Here is a 16,804-nt window from a genome sequence, read left to right on the forward strand (position 1 = left end):
CATGATCTCCACCACGACCGATCCATCGGTTTTCCAATCTCTTGTTTAAGAAATGCCGAACATCATGATGGAAGTGCGGTGGAGCACCATCCTGTGGAAAGATGAAGTCGGCGCTGTCGGTCTCCAGTTGTGGCATGAGCCAATTTTCCAGCATGTCCAGATTCACGTGTCCTGTAACGTTTTTTTGCAGAAGAAAAAGGGGCTGTAAACTTTAAACCGTGAGATTGCACAAAACACGTTAACTTTTGGTGAATTGCGAATTTGCTGCACGAATGCGTGAGGATTCTCTACCGCCCAGATTCGCACATTGTGTCTGTTCACTTCACCATTAGGAAAAAATGTTGCTTCATCACTGAAAACAAGTTTCGCACCGAACGCATCCTCTTCCATGAGCTGTTGCAACCGCGCCGAAAATTCAAAGCGTTTGACTTTGTCATCGGGTGTCAGGGCTTGTAGCAATTGTCAACGGTAAGGCTTCTGCTTTAGCCTTTTCCGTAAGATTTTCCAAACCGTCGGCTGTGGTACGTTTAGCTCCCTGCTTGCTTTATTCGTCGACTTCCGCGGGCTACGCGTGAAACTTGCCCGCACGCGTTCAACCGTTTCTTCGCTCACTGCAGGCCGACCCGTTGATTTCCCCTTACAGAGACATCCAGAACCTTTAAACTGCGCATACCATCGCCGAATGGAGTTAGCAGTTGGTGGATCTTTGTTGAACTTCGTCCTGAAATGTCGTTGCACTGTTATAACTGACTGATGTGAGTGCATTTCAAGCACGACATACGCTTTCTCGGCTCCTGTCGCCATTTTGTCTCACTGCGCTCTCGAGCGCTCTGGCGGCAGAAACCTGAAGTGCGGCTTCAGCCGAACAAAACTTTATCAGTTTTTCTACATATCTGTAGTGTGTCGTGACCATATGTCAATGAATGGAGCTACAGTGATTTTATGAAATCGCTTCAATCATTTGTAATAGCCCTGTACTCCGACAGATCCAATAAAGAATTCTTAAACAAGAAAAGAATCGAATACGTTTTCCCTGAATGAAAGAATACAATATGGGATAACAAAGTGCAAGACATATGTTGCAGGAATGAAGGTCAAAAGAATTGTCCGACTTGTAATAGACTATAGACTTAAAGGAAAGAGTGGTACAGGAAGACTAAGGAAGAGGTGGCATCTGTGTAGACTGAATAAGCTACAAGCCGACTCCCTTAAGTGAAGTTCATTTAATAGCCTTGCCTAGGTCAGAAAACTTTATTAGTGAAAATAATATTTTTGGAATTGGGCACTGCTTACGAAGGTGGGAGCACAGTACGACATCCTAAGGAAGAGTAGTACAGAGCAGATAAACAGAGCAGTAGCTGTGCGCAGAAGTCCAAGAACAAGAGTTTATTGTAATATAATTGGTAATCTTTCGCGGTCATAGTAAGTTGGCATAAAAGTTATTTGACTATTGTAACGCTTCATAGGGTCAAAACCCAGAGAAAACAACTTTTCGGCCGTGATTACAGTGGCCTTCTTCTGAGTCTACTGCCCAAGGAAGCCAGTGTAATTTCTTACATTATGACGTGGAACGATACTCAGAATTTTTTATGAAAATTTCATTAAAATGTTCAAAATACCACTTCGTCAGCAAAAACTTCGCCACAAATAACGTTACACTCCAAAACCCGGTGAAAGCGTTGCTTCGAGATCACTGGATAAACGTGTGACAACAGGACGTGAGTCACAACTTCAGCAACCTGAGACTGTTGCTTCTTGCCCAATCGCTAACAGTCGCTCCTACAGATTGCAATGGTTCTTGCTGCTAGCGGAAGATCACTGCACTGCCGCCTGCTGTGGACTCTCCGCCTCGTGCCGTTGGCTGCTGGATGAGTGGACTCAGCGACACTGTGGCACCGCAACACGGCGATGCGAATGCAGTGGCTGCGCGCCAATCTGGATTTTAAAATTTGCCGAAAGATCTGACACAGTTGTACAGAGTGCCGAACTCCATCGACAATATTTCAAATATGTTTTCGGAGTATTATGGCGTTATAGACAGTTGCTCTGGATAGATCGTTACAGAGTAATTGTGCATATTTCGATGTCTTACGGCATTTATCTTTCTGCCTGTACTGCACCGAAAAATCTGTACAATAGTGGAAATACCGATATTATGTTCCGTGTGCCTATTTTGAGAAAACTTGTTCCATTCTCTCACGGTAACTGCTGCATACCATTTAAATTTATTTTAATAACTACAACCTCGTGACTATCATCAAAATTTTACTCCAAGTGAGACGTCTTCTTTTCTAGGAGGATATCTGTTCTCTGTTTGAACAAACAAGCTCAAAAAAATGGTTCAAATGGCTCTGAGCACTATGGGACTTAACTACTGTGGTCATCAGTCCCCTAGAACTTAGAACTACTTAAACCTAACTGACCTAAGGACATCACACACATCCATGCCCGAGGCAGGATTCGAACCTGCGACCGTAGCGGTCACGCGGTTCCAGACCGTAGCGCCTATAACCGCACGGCCACTCCGGCCGGCCAAGCTCACAGAGCACAGACTTAGCTGGGATACCTAAACTTTAAAGACAGAATTGACATTGCGTTTTGTGTAAAACGTTTTTTGATACCCATCAGATTAAGGGATCATTACTTCTAGATAAATTTCTCTAAGGTAGCTATTTGTTGCGTGTGCAGAGGAGCGGACAGAGAGATTCAGGTCACTCTGTTGACCTTGGGGTGGGACACTGATTCTAAACGACATAAGAATCAGCATCGATCAAAGGCATGAGAATGCAGGAGACAATGGAAACCACTACATAAAAGAAAAAAATGTGTATCCACAGGACATGTGGTCGGTAATTGAAATCATCTCTTCATCGGCAAAATGTTCTCGATTAGCCCCACATCCGGATCTCCGGGAGGGGACTGCCAGTGGAGAAGTGGCCATGAGAAAAGATGGAACGAGAAACTGTGAGATAACGTTCTGCGAGTCACAATACGGAATGGCAGAACTTTGAATACAGTAGGAAAGGTTGAAAATGTCAATAAGGAAATTCAAAGTCTCGATCTAGGAATAACGTAGTGTCAGTGAAGTGAAATGGAAAGAAGACAATGATTAGTTGTCAGACTAATATAAGGTAATAATAACAGCAGCGTAAAACAATGCAACGGGAGTAGGATTCATTATGAATACGAAAGTAGGGCAGAGAGGGAGATAGTGCGAAACAGTTCAGTGATAGGTTTGTTGTAATTATAATCGACATGCCCGCATCTCGTGGTCGTGCGGTAGCGTTCTCGCTTCCCACGCCCGGGTTCCCGGGTTCGATTCCCGGCGGGGTCAGAGATTTTCTCTGCCTCGTGATGGCTGTGTGTTGTGTGCTGTCCTTAGGTTAGTTAGGTTTAAGTAGTTCTAAGTTCTGGGGGACTTATGACCATAGATGTTGAGTCCCATAGTGCTCACAGCCATTTTTTATAATCGACATCAAACCAAGACCGACATCGATAGTTCAGGTATACGTGCCGACAACACAAGCAGGAGATGAAGAGATAAGGGATGTATGTAAGAATACTGAACGGGTAATTCCTTATGTAAAGGGAAATGAAAATCTCATAATTATGGGGGAGGAAAAGTAGTTCTAGGGAAAGGGGCATAAGAAAGGATTACGCAAGAATATGGGTTTGGTAGTAGGAATGGAGGGGAGAAAGACTAATTTCAAATGGTAATAACGAATACTCTGTTCAACAATCACAGGAGGAGTTGGTACACTTGCCAAAAAAACACGGAGACACGGGAAGATTCAAGTCGGATTACATCATGATCAGACAGTGATTTCAAACTCAGATATTATAAGACTACCTATTAGCAGATATAAACTCGTATCTCAATTTAGTAATGATGAATTATAGGCTGAAGTTTAACAGAACCGTTCGGAAGAATCAGAATTTAAGTAAGTGGGATACTGAAGTACATTGGAATGATGAGGTACATTTGAAATTCGCTAAGCATGTCAGTACTGCGATATGGAGTACCAGAGTAGGCAGTTCAGTTGATGAGGGCTGGACATCTATACAAAGGGAACACACAGATTTTGGACAGACAAACGTAGTCACAAGACAGGTAACTGTGAAGATACCTTGGAAGACAGATGAAATAATTCAACTCAAAACGAAAGAAGGGAATTCAGAAATGTTCAGTTCAACAGCAGTATAAATCCCTTGAGAATGAAATAACTGGGAAGTGCTAGATAGTCAAAGCAAATGCTTGTAAGAAAAATGTGAAGAAATCGGAAATGATCGCCAGAAGGGCTGACTCAGCATAAGAAAAAGTCAAAAGGACTTTCTGTCGAATTAAAATACAACGTGACAACATGAAGAGTGCAATAGAAATTTCACTTCTAAACTCGGATAGGTTGGTTGGTTGATTTGGGATAAGGGAACCAAACAGCGAGATCATCGGTTCCATCGTCTTAGAGAAGGATGGGGACGGAAGTCGGCCGTGCACTTTCAAAGGAACCATCCCGGCATTTGCCTGCAGAGATTTAGGGAAATTACGGAAAACCTAAATCAGAATGGCAGGACGCGGGTTTGAACCGTCGTGTTCCCGAATGCGAGTCCAGTGTGCCAACCACTGCGCTAGCTCACTCGGTAAACGCGGCTAGGTTGAAAGAGTACGTTGAAGGCCTTTACGAGGGGGACACTTTGTGAGACGATGTGATAGAAGAAGAAATCGTAATCGAAATGGAAGGCATAGGGGATACAGAATTAGAGTGAGAATTTAAAACAGCTGTGGAAGACTTGAGATCAAATAAGACAGAAGGGACAGATAACACTCCATCGCAGTTCCTAAAATCACTGGGGGATGTGGCATGCAAACGACTATTGAAGTTGGTGTGTAGAGTACGTGAGACTGGTGACGTAGCAATAGATTTCCGGAGAAAATGTACACACAGTTCCGAAGATAGAATGCCAGTAGGTACGAGAACAATCGCACAGTCAGCATAAGAGCTCAAGTATCCCAGCTGCTGACAAGAAAATATACAGTAGAATAGATAGACATACAAGACTGTGTTAAATAACGATCAGTTTGGGTTTAGGAAAGGTAATGGCCCCAGAGAGGTGGCTCTAACGTTGCACTGCACAAGAGCCGGGAAGGAACAATAATGTCAGATGACCAAGAACGAAGTGGTCAGACTAAAAGTGTGTAAGTCATGGATTCAGGCATTTACCTGAACTGTTCAATTTGTACATCGAAAATGCAATGATATGAATAAAATTAATGTGGAAGGGTGGGGTTAAAATTTATGGCAAGAGGATATCAATAATAAGATTCGCTTATAACATTGCTATCTTCAGTGAAAGTTAAGAAGAATTACAGAATCTGTTGACTGGACTCGAGAGTGTAATGAGCAAAGAATATGAATAGAGAAATAACAGGAAAAAGACCAAAGTAATAAGAAGCCGGAGAAATGAGAGTAGGGAGGAACTTGACATCAGAACTGGTTATTACGAAGTAGAATTCTTCTATCTTGAAAGCAAAATAACCCTTGACGGACAAGGCAATGAGGAAGGAAAAAGCACAGTAGCACAGACAAAGAGCGCATTTCTTGACAAAAGGAGTATAAAACATATGCATTAAATTGAAGAAGAAATTACTGAGAATGTACATTTGGAGCACATCTTTCTATGGTAGTGAATCGTGGACTGTGGGAAAACCGGAACAGAGGAGAATCGGAGAATTATAGAAGAATGTTGATAATTAGGTGGACCGATAACGTAAGGAATGAGGGTGTTCTCGGGAGAACCATCGAGGAAAGGAATATATGGAAAACACTTACAAGAAGAAGATACAGGATGGTAGGAGGTGTGTTAAGCCATCAGGCAATATGTTGCATAGTACGAGAGGGAACTGTAGAGGGAAAAGAACGGTAGGGAGAAGACAGAGATTGGAATACATCCAGCAAATAAGTGAGAACTTAGGATGCAAGTTCTGAAATCAAGACGTGCAGGAGAGGAATTCCTGGCGGGCCCCATAACCAGTCAGAGGGCTGATGACTAAAAAATGTTCGCATGACAAGTGGTTGCAAACGGATGACAGCATCTCGTGCGGCTTGCACTATACTGGAAACATATACTGACTACGATACAACGTCATAGTATTCGTAAAAGGAATACTTATGCAACAGCTCCGTCGAAACTATGTACCTGTTTAGTGCGTGTTTGACGTGTGATATTTTCTTTTCAAATCAAGAACAGGCATAATAGGAATTTAGGCACCAAAGTGTTTTCTGCGTTAGTGCAGCGTTATAAAGAACTGACCGTTATTACCTTCTCCTCTTTTAATGGCTGGGGAAAACCGCACACAACAACAATATTTGTAAACCTATACACGCACATGGTCCACAGAGTTTTTTTGTACAGCTTCGAGAATGTTTCGGACGACAACTTTATACACCATAGTAACTAAGTCAGCGTGTCGAGTGGGGCGCTGTTGTAACAGCCAGCTCTGTAATCTCCTTTCTGTTCACTGACGCCGCGATACAGACGTTTCAGATAGAAAGAACTGCATGCATGGATCTTTCGATCGGTGCAAGAGTGGATTAACTTCACTGGCAAGCGCGGGATCAACGTGGCTGGTTCGATTCAGGGCCTGATTGGAGATTTTCTCCAGTCGGGCACTGAGTGTTCTCTGGTAGTCGTCATCATTTCATCATCTTCGAGGCGCAGGTCGTCTCAGTGTCGTTACATAAAAAGACTGGTGCCCGGCGGCGAGCCGGCACACGAGAGAGAAACAGATCACCGTCTCTGTTTTCTGTAGCAATGGAAACCATATAACAGTATTTTTACCTTTGTGTTTCGAATTGTACGTTCAGATAATAACACATTATTGACTTCTTCACTGTTGTGTAAGAAACCAAGAGAGACTCTATCTAGGTCTCTTGTACCAAAACAGTGCGAAAAAATATTTTTGAAAACATTCGAAACATCGTCGGGTGAGTTCAGGTGAAAGCTTCATACCCTACGAGTTGAGCAAGGAGGCAATATTTGAGAGTAAAAGTATTTCTCAGTTATTTGTTCATATATGTGACATTTCTGACTAATCCATTCACACTTTTGGAAAAAAATTTAGTCTAGTAGGGAAAACGAAGAACCTCAATAACAATTGAAATTATACAACCTTGTTCGAAGCCTTTTGTAATAATGGAACCTGCGAGATGGCGGCAACACATCGAGCGTACATCTGCAGACGACTATAGGTTTGTGTGATACAGGGCACTGCAGTTGCTCCTTGTGTGAATACCGTAAAACATCCACAGAAGAGTAAATTTCTAAATGGGAAAAGCACATGCCATTTGCACACATATCTATAAATGTATTTAAGGGCACAATGGAAAATCGATGAACAAAGCAGCTACGTTGCTCTTGAAGGAAAGAGCGGCGAATATGCAATGTTCTGATGTGGCAAGTAACAAGATACAAGGCTAATTGGTCTTCTACATAATGTCGCGGGCATACTTCCTTTCCACAAAGTGCAGCATGTGCCATTTAAAATATATGTAAACAATGTCTTCACCAATAATTTACACATCTATATCACTAAACGACAATCGCTGTTCACGTTTCATAATGCACAGCCGCAGTTGCAGGTTGCTTGTCTAACGGTTTCCAAGGCCAACAAAAACTGCTTTTCACTGTATATCATAAATGTCATGTGTTATTGATCCAACTGAAAAATTTAAAATCCTGTCATAAGTTGCTCATTAGAAGATACAACTTAATGTCAAAGTTGTAACACGAAACCCAGACACTACAATCAGAAATTTTGTACACTACTGGCAATTATACTCGTAATTGCTACACCAAGAAGAAATGCAGATGATAAACGGGTATTAATTGGACAAATATATTATACTAGAACTGACAGGTGATTACATTTTCACGCAATTTGGGTTCATAGATCCTGAGAAATCAGTACCCAGAACAACCACCTCTGACCGTAATAACGGCCTTGATACGCCTGGGCATTGAGTCAAACAGAGCTTGGGTGGCGTGTACGGGTACAGCTGCCTATGCAGCTTCAACACGATATCACAGTTCATCAAGAGTAGTGACAGGTGTATTGTGACGAGCCAATTGCTCGGCCACCATTGACTAGACGTTTTCAATTGGTGAGAGATCTGGAGAATGTGCTGGCCAGGGCAGCAGTCGAACATTTCCTGTATCCAGAAAGGCCCGTACATGACCTGCAACATGCGGTCGTTCATTATCCTGCTGAAATGTAGGGTTTCGCAGGGATCGAATGAAGGGTAGAGCCACGGGTCGTAACACACCTGAAATGTAACGTGCACTGTTCAAAATGTCGTCAATGCGAACAAGAGGTGACCGAGACGTGTAACCAATGGCTCCCCATACCATCACGCTGGGTAATACGCCAGTATGACGATGACGAATACGCACTTGCAATGTGCGTTCACTGCAATGCCGCCAAACACGGATGCGACCATCATGATGATGTAAACAGAACCTGGATTCATCCGAAAAAATGACGTTTAGCCATTCGTACACCCAGGTTCGTCGTTGAGTACACCATCGCAGGCGCGCCTGTCTGTGACGCAGCGTCAAGGGTAACCGCAGCCATGGTCTCCGAGCTGATAGTCCATGCAGCTGCAAACGTTGTCGAACTGTTCGTGCAGATTGTTGTTGTCTTACAAACGTCCCCATCTGTTGACTCAGGGATCGAGACGTGGCTGCACGATCCGTTACAGCCATGCGGATAAGATGCCTGTCATCTCGACTGCTAGTGATACGAGGCCGTTGGCATCCAGCACGGCGTTCCGTATTACCCACCTGAACCCACCGATTCCATATTCTGCTAACAGTCATTGGATCTCGACCAACGCGAGCAGCAATGTCGTGATACGATAAACCACAATCGCGACAGGCTAGAATTCGAGCTTTGCCCTCATCTCGTGGTCGTGCGGTAGCGTTCTCGCTTCCCACGCCCGGGTTCCCGGGTTCGATTCCCGGCGGGGTCAGGGATTTTCTCTGCCTCGTGATGGCTGGGTGTTGTGTGCTGTCCTTAGGTTAGTTAGGTTTAAGTAGTTCTAAGTTCTAGGGGACTTATGACCACAGCAGTTGAGTCCCATAGTGCTCAGAGCCATTTGAGCCAATCCGAGCTTTATCAAAGTCGGAAACGTGATGGTACACATTTCTCCTCCTTACACGAGGCATCACAACAACGTTTTTCACCAGGCAACGCAGGTCAACTGCTATTTGTGTATGAGAAATCGGTTGGAAACTTTCCTCATATCAGCACGTTGTAGATGTCGCCACCGGCGCCAACCTTGTGTGAATGCTCTGAAAAGCTAACCATTTGCATATCACAGCATCTTCTTCCTGTCGGTTACATTTAGCGTATGTAGCACGTCATCTTCGTGGTGTAGCAATTTTAGTGGCCAGTAGTGTATATGTCTTGAGCCAGCCTAAGTCACGCCGCGAAAATTACCCATAATACACTCACCCAGAATTCACGAATGAAAGCACCTAGTAGTTTCCAACAGACTTTACAGGTAACTTCAAACCTGTACGAATCTTTATGTCGCTGACGCATCCTGAAAAACGAAGGAGCGGAATAAGTTTATCGCTTAGACTGCTGCATATTCCCTACTATGCAGTGAAACTTCAACAACACACAAGACTTTTTAATTCTCTATTCTTTGTTACTAACTTTATTCGCAACACATTTTTCAGATAGGATCCACATATACCAGTGAATGTACCTGCAAAATTATGTCACTGTATCACACATAGTTCAGAAGGTATGGCATTATAAACATCGAGGTTACCAGCTGCCTCATTCTACCTTCCTCAGCATCTTTAAATATTTTCCCAAAAATTTTGGCATGCCGTTATTTACGCGCTCTTGTTGCAACTCACCTCTCATTCGCAGAAGCTCCCGTAACTGTAACTCGGTCACACCCACTAGTCAATCGCTCCATGCCCCGCATACTTCCCACTCAGACTTGACCATTTTCACTCACTCACTCAACGCAACGCACTGTCATTATCCCTCTGTGTCTGCCTAACTGTCACTGTCTCCTGCCTCACAGCACAGTCTCCTTTGTTCTGTGTCACTACTGCTGTCTTCTGTCATCGTCACTGTCATCGTCTTGCTCTCTCTTACTGCTGTTACCTCATTCATTTCTTCCCACTCCTTCTGTCTCTCCTCACTGTCACTATCCCTCTCTTCCTTATTGACATCATCATAAACTCAGTCTCTCGTTAACAAGGGCTCTCACCACCTTCCACTTTGTCCTTCAATTTATTCCTCTGCAACTGGCACTGTCTCCTTCACTCTTTGCCTGACACTGTTCTATCACTGTAGTCTATCTTCTACTGCCACTGTGTCCATCTCTTTCCCTCACACTGCCATTGTCACATTCGCTCTCTCTACACCACAGCTACCGCCAACTATCTTCCAATGTTTATTACTTTTCCGTCTCTTTACCACTGCCACTGTCTCCTTCTCTCTCTGCATGAGAAAGTGCAAAAAACATTCGCATTGCGAAAACATTCGGAAAAATTTTAAAGGTGCTGAGGAAAGCAGAATGAGGCAGAGTCTTTTAACCAACATAAGCATAATCGCCTCTTTTGTGATCCGTTAGCAGCATTTTCCTCTGGTTCCCTTCTTTTCCCTGCTACGGATGTCACTTGCATGAAAGGACATTTATAGGTCAGTAAAATTTTGTTATCTAGCTTATGTGACATTGAAGTAACACAAAACTATATAATTTTACACCTCATCCCGGATTTTATGTGTATAAAAATTTTGTATGTGCTTCAATACTACAAACACATGGGGTTCCCAGAACGCTTCTTCTAATTACGGAGACATTTTATAGCATATTTCTCTCTGCTACACCACTTCATAGATTCCTTTTCGCCTCACGCCGGGTTTTACGTATTTTACGTGTTTAAGGAGGGTACCTTGTATCTTAGAAACGGATAAAGATGGAAGAAAGTTTCCAGGTAGTTCAAGATCGGAATTATAGGTATATACGGTAAAAATTACAACCATTTACCATTCCTAGCAGCCTTGAATCTGCGGCTCGCTTTTGGTAGTCTAAAATACTGTTTTTTGGGTGTTCCTTGATAACGGATGATGATTTCCGAAAGCGGGAAGATGGCACTTCTGCGTAAATGCCCGGAGAATATACTGTTAAGATTGGAGCAGTTTACTGTGGTTATTTCTTAAGTAAATTTTGCCCCACACCGGGTTTTGCGTGAGTAATTTACTTGTAGAAGAAGGGCAACTTTGAATTTCTCCATCTCGGAAATGGACAGAAATATCACGAAAGGTTTCGAGATTTTTGGTGAGGTGGGGCTTTACGACTGTGAAACTTCATCGTGGATATACATCAGCTGTTTAATATTATGCTCAATGCTACCGGTTTCGATAAGGATACCTGCACCAGGCCGAAGCTTAACGGACAGACAAAATCTTTAAAGTGCACACAGGTCACAATATGCTGACGAAATAACGTAGAGATTACAAAGCATAACCACCTTGTCACTACAGCATTTGAGAACAGCTTCTATGTAGGCAGAAAAACCCAGCTTCTCTTACAGTAAATAATCTCTAATCTCAAAAAAACACATATATGTAGGGGGCGCACACGAGACGTTCATACTTTTCAAACTGAATAAAATAGTAACGGACTTGTAAAAACAAAAAAACAAAAAAAAAAAAACACCAGAGAAAAAGGGCAAATTGCTATGAACCTTGGACAAAGATCATAAGAGAGTGTCTGTAGCTGTGACATAGTTAATACACTGAAACGCCAAAGAAACTGGTATAGGCACGTTTATTCAAAAACAGAGATATGCAAACAGGCAGAATACGGCGCTTCGGTTGGCAACGCCTGTATAAGAAGTGTCTGGAGCAGTTGTTAGATCGGTTACTGCTGCTACAATGGCTGGTTATCAAGATCTGAGTGAGTTTGAACGTGGTGTTATAGTCGGCGTACGAGCGATGGGACGCAGCGACTCTAAGGTAGCGATGAAGTGGGGATTTTCCCGTACGACCATTTCACGAGTGTACCGTGAATATCAGGAATGCGGTTAAACATCAGATCTCCGACATCGCTGCGGCCGGAAAAACATCCTGAAAGAACGGGTCTAACGACGCCTGAAGAGAATGGTTTAGCGCCACAGAAGTGTAACCCTTCCACAAATTGCTACATGTTTCAATGCTGGGCCATCAACAAATGTTAGCTTGGGAACCATTCAACGAAACATCATAGATATGTACTTTCAGAGCCGAAGGCCCACTTGTGTACCCTTGAACTCGTCACAAAGCTTTATGCCTCGCCTGGGCTCGTCAACACCGACATTGAAGTGTTGATGACTGGAAACATGTTGCTTTGGCCGACGAGTCTCCTTTCAAATTGAATCGAGCGGATGGACGTGTTCGAGTATGGAGACAACTATGTGAGTCCATGGACCCTGCATGTCAGCAGGGAACTGTTCAAGCTGGTGGAGGCTCTTTAATAGTGTGGGGCGTGTGCAGTTGGAATGATATGGGACACTTAATACGTGTAGATACGACTCCGACAGGTGACACGTACGTAAGCATCATGTCTGATCACCTGCATCCATTCATGTCCATTGTGCACTCCGACGGTCTTGGGCAATTCCGGCGGAACAATGCGGCACTCCACAAGTCCAGAATTGCTACAGAGTGGCTCCAGGACAGCCTTCGAAGTTTAAACACTTCCGCTGTCCACCAAACTCCCCAGACATGAACATTATTGAGCATATCTGGGATGCCTTGCAACGTGCTGTTCAGAAGAGATCTCAAACGCCTCGTACTCTTTTGGATTTATGGATAACCCTGCAAGATTCATAGTGTCAATTCCCTCCAACTCTACTTCAGACGTTATTCGAGTCCATGTCACGTCGTATCGTGGTACTTCTGCGTGTTCACGAGGGTCCTACACGATATTAGGTAGGTGTACCAATTTTTCTGGCTCTTCAGTGTATATACGTATCACAGATGCACGTGAGACCTTAGGAGGTGGATGTAAATAGACAAGTGGCTTAGCAAAAAACATACTTAACGAACGATACGAAAAAAGCACAATCAAAAAAACGCCTACAGCGAAGTGACAAGTTCGGTGAAGGGAAGCTTTACAAAACATGCAACGTCAAAGTAAGAAAAAGTAAAAAAAAAAAGAATCAGATTGACCTCCTTTAAGGTTATCTATCGTACATAAGTGAATGCGGGAACAGTGCAGAATGAGAAACAGTTTAAGAAAGTGAACTGTAGTGCAGCGCACGAAATACTACAGAATGCCAAAAGCTGCCAAGTGCAGATGTGAAATGATGCCTTTCGACACCAACAGCTGCTAGTAAGGAGGGAAGGATCAGAATATGTAAGAAACACCAATAACCACGGAAGATGCTTTATAAATAAAAGCGAAATGCATCTAGTGTAATTCTTTTTAATTACATTGCAGTCAGATCAAGACGGATAACCTATAGTAACAGATGTTAACAGCTGCTGCGGAAGACGGCGACGCAAGCAGACGTATAACAGAGAATGGCTTACACCTTGTGTTAGCATGTACACAGTTCCAAAGTTATGTTGGACTTAGTGGTATTTAGGGGAGCATAGGTGATTAAAAGATGAAGTGGTTCTGAAAACTGAGAGAATGAGTTGTGCCTCATTTTAAACTTAGTGTGCAGTGTTTAGTATATGTAAGTTAGGTATTTTAGACTTCTTTTGTCTGATATATCTACAAGACGGAAGATTGTGTGTTCATTTGTATGTAAGTTAGATATTTTATGGTTATTTTCGTTTCTGTATCTACACCCTGGAAGACCTTTCAAATGGGGGATGGGAATTCCACGTTCCCAGCTTGCTGTCTGTCAAGGTGCAGGTGAGATGAGTCTCTGTAGTGTTCCACCTCTTCACCAAGAGCGAAGTTGTGGTGCTTCCAGTGGGAGCTGGAGTAATTTTCATGAGACAGGAAGATGTGATATTCACAAGCCATCAGGGCAGTCTGCAGTTCACCCTGAATGCTTATAAAATGTACAGTGAGTTGAGACGATGAGAGGATATTTTCGTTCAATCATGGCAAGAGATATAAGGGAAAGATATACTGAAAGAAATGAGAAGCGAGTGAAGTAAGATGCACCTGTCCATGAATAACTGTGAAGGCACATGCAGTAGATGGTGGAAGTGGTACAGCACATGGTGTGGCAATGAGAAAGAGGTTGGTTAGACACAGGTGGAAGAAGACTGAAAACGGTTTTGGATCTGAGGATGCCGGTGAAATCGAGGAATTAAATGTCACAATAGAGAGAGGTAATATTGTGTTGAAGGGGAATAAATTTACCATGGAACGGCACATCACACAGTTAACCAGTCTGGAGCAAGGGCTACTGGATAAAACAAACACACACGCGCGCACACACACATACTTGCATCCACACATATACACACTCGCACACACACACACACACACACACACACACACACACACACATACACACACACACACAAACACAGATATTGTCAAGTGGGAGCTGAAAGTTATACTGGCCTGGGTGGATACACTAGATATGCGCAGAATGGCGATAGAAAGATAGATGCAGTCCTTAACAAATAACTTATGGGATGCTCACGTGGTGGTGACAAAGTTGCAGGATGCAGTTTTACATGTTGTGCCTGGGCAGCTGAGTCCACCTTTGTTAACGCCGGATCAGTTGCTGATAGACCTGCGGAAAGTACAGAAGGAGTTGCAGATAAATTTATCATCGAACCAAACGACTCAAACTTATCACTGTGTTACAACATAGCAACTGCTGAGATTAAAACGGATCTAGTACGATTGTACGTATTAGTCCGATTTCTAGTTAACAATGAGTGAGCACAGTTATAGTGGGAAACCTTTGGAAAGTTAGTCCAAGTTAAAACAAAGGAGGTATTGCTGATCTCAGATGACAGTAATAGTCAAGCATTATTGTCAGTAACTGAACTCATACACTGTCAAAGTGCTGGGTTATAATCTATTCAGCTTTGGCGATGCATACAGGCATCATAAAGTGCGAGATGCAGGTCAGATTTGCCCACATGACATCCTGTAGCCGCGATCCTGCTTTTAGCAAGGGGGTCCAAATTGGATTTATTCTGTGAACGAAACATATTTGGTATGTCCCTAGCCAAGGGGTGTATCAGAGAGTATTGAGATACATACTTTGCAAATAACAGCTGTCTGTTTATTAACATGAAAAGAAAACTAAGTAGAGCTACTAAGGACGATGTCCTCACAGCTTGATAACAGCTGAAATGTCGATCCTTGACGATTTCTAGCAGGTGCTCATTAAGACGAACTCCATCAACGTCGAAGTGGCGAGGAGTAGAGAAGATAAGTAACGACACAGTCTCACTACGCTGGGAGTTCGTGGGACTTGGCTGATGAGCAGCTAGGTACCATGAGGACACATTCCCATGAGATGGTGGCACATAAGCAGTCATGACGTAGATTCAGCAAAGCGACGTCCTCTGTAGTAGCTGGCGGAACTTCAGCATCATACGGACCTCACGGCGAGAGTGAGAAGTCGCCTTGATGGCAGTAGCTGTGGCAGGCATTTGGTCTGTAATGTAGACTCATAGTGTCTAATGATTGGTCGGGGCTCAGCGCATAACTGGCTGTCAATGTGCGAAGCGGTGTACTAAGTACATGTCTGTGGAAGACTAAATCCACAGTGTCACGTGGACATGTCACCACGCTGTAGCGAAGAGATGCCTACGAGTACAGCGCTGTATAGTGTAACCTGTACATTGCTCTGAGGTGAATCGTACGTAGCCTGCAAACTTATCCACTGGTCTGGTGGCCGAATGTCCAGGAGCGCAATCCTGCATACATTGCAATACCAACAAACTACAATGAGATCCGATGACGTCATATAAGAACGTTTCAAACGTTACAGTCAACTGAACGCTCGTGTCTTTCAGCGCCTTCAACATTTGCTCACATCTCGGGAAACAGGTACAATAGTGATTCTAAAATTTGGTTCTCTGAGAATTCTGTGGTAATGAACGTCTTATACGATTTGTGTACGACGTTTTCTGGGTGATCAGGAAGTTATTAAAAATTAATGTTTACAGAGCACTGCTATCATTATTATCTTTGCTACATCGTGTGAAAAAAATTAATAAGGTATGATACAAGAACGATCGGTTATCGCTCAAACTGGGCATGAGCATGTGTCTGAAAGGGAGAATTACGTTAAGCCCATATTGTAGTAAGTCTTTCGTATCAACTGCTAAGTGAGAAGCTACAGGCTGTCAGCCAGCTGATCACAGTTCTTTGGTGCTGTATTGAGTAAACTGTCTCAGATGTACACAAAATAAAACTGTATCCTTTATCCTGAATTTCAGATGTTAGATATGGACACTGTAATTGCAAGAAAAAGTTGTAGCTACCTCGTGAATCGCATGTTTAGACATTTTATGTTTCGTGTTGACATACATCCTAATTTGTTCAGGACTCTTCTCAAGGGTCATCATCCGGAGCGGCAACTTCATTGGACACCCAAACCCCTTGGAGTACGCTCGCTGGAACGCTTTCCGACTGGGTTCCATCCTTGGTTTAGAAACAAATAACTCACAGGAGCTGGTTGAATTCCTCCGTTCTCGCGACACGGCGGATCTTGTCGTGGACAACTCAGTCATCCTGACAGATGAGGTATGTTTCTTGTTGCCAGCAGCGATAAACACACTCACACACTTACACACACTCACACA

The 16,804-nt window shown here is 43.3% G+C and overlaps 1 protein-coding gene across 1 annotated transcript in view; it reads left to right on the forward strand.

Moving 5' to 3' along the window:
* LOC126175410 (juvenile hormone esterase-like) overlaps window positions 1–16,804 on the forward strand; it is an 81,918-nt gene that overhangs the window by 36,454 nt on the left and 28,660 nt on the right. The window contains 1 exon segment of the mRNA XM_049922205.1: window positions 16,546–16,745. Within this exon segment, the coding sequence (XP_049778162.1) occupies window positions 16,546–16,745 (200 nt within the window).

Source organism: Schistocerca cancellata, chromosome 3, assembly GCF_023864275.1.
Source record: "Schistocerca cancellata isolate TAMUIC-IGC-003103 chromosome 3, iqSchCanc2.1, whole genome shotgun sequence".
Taxonomy (NCBI): Eukaryota; Metazoa; Arthropoda; class Insecta; order Orthoptera; family Acrididae; genus Schistocerca; species Schistocerca cancellata.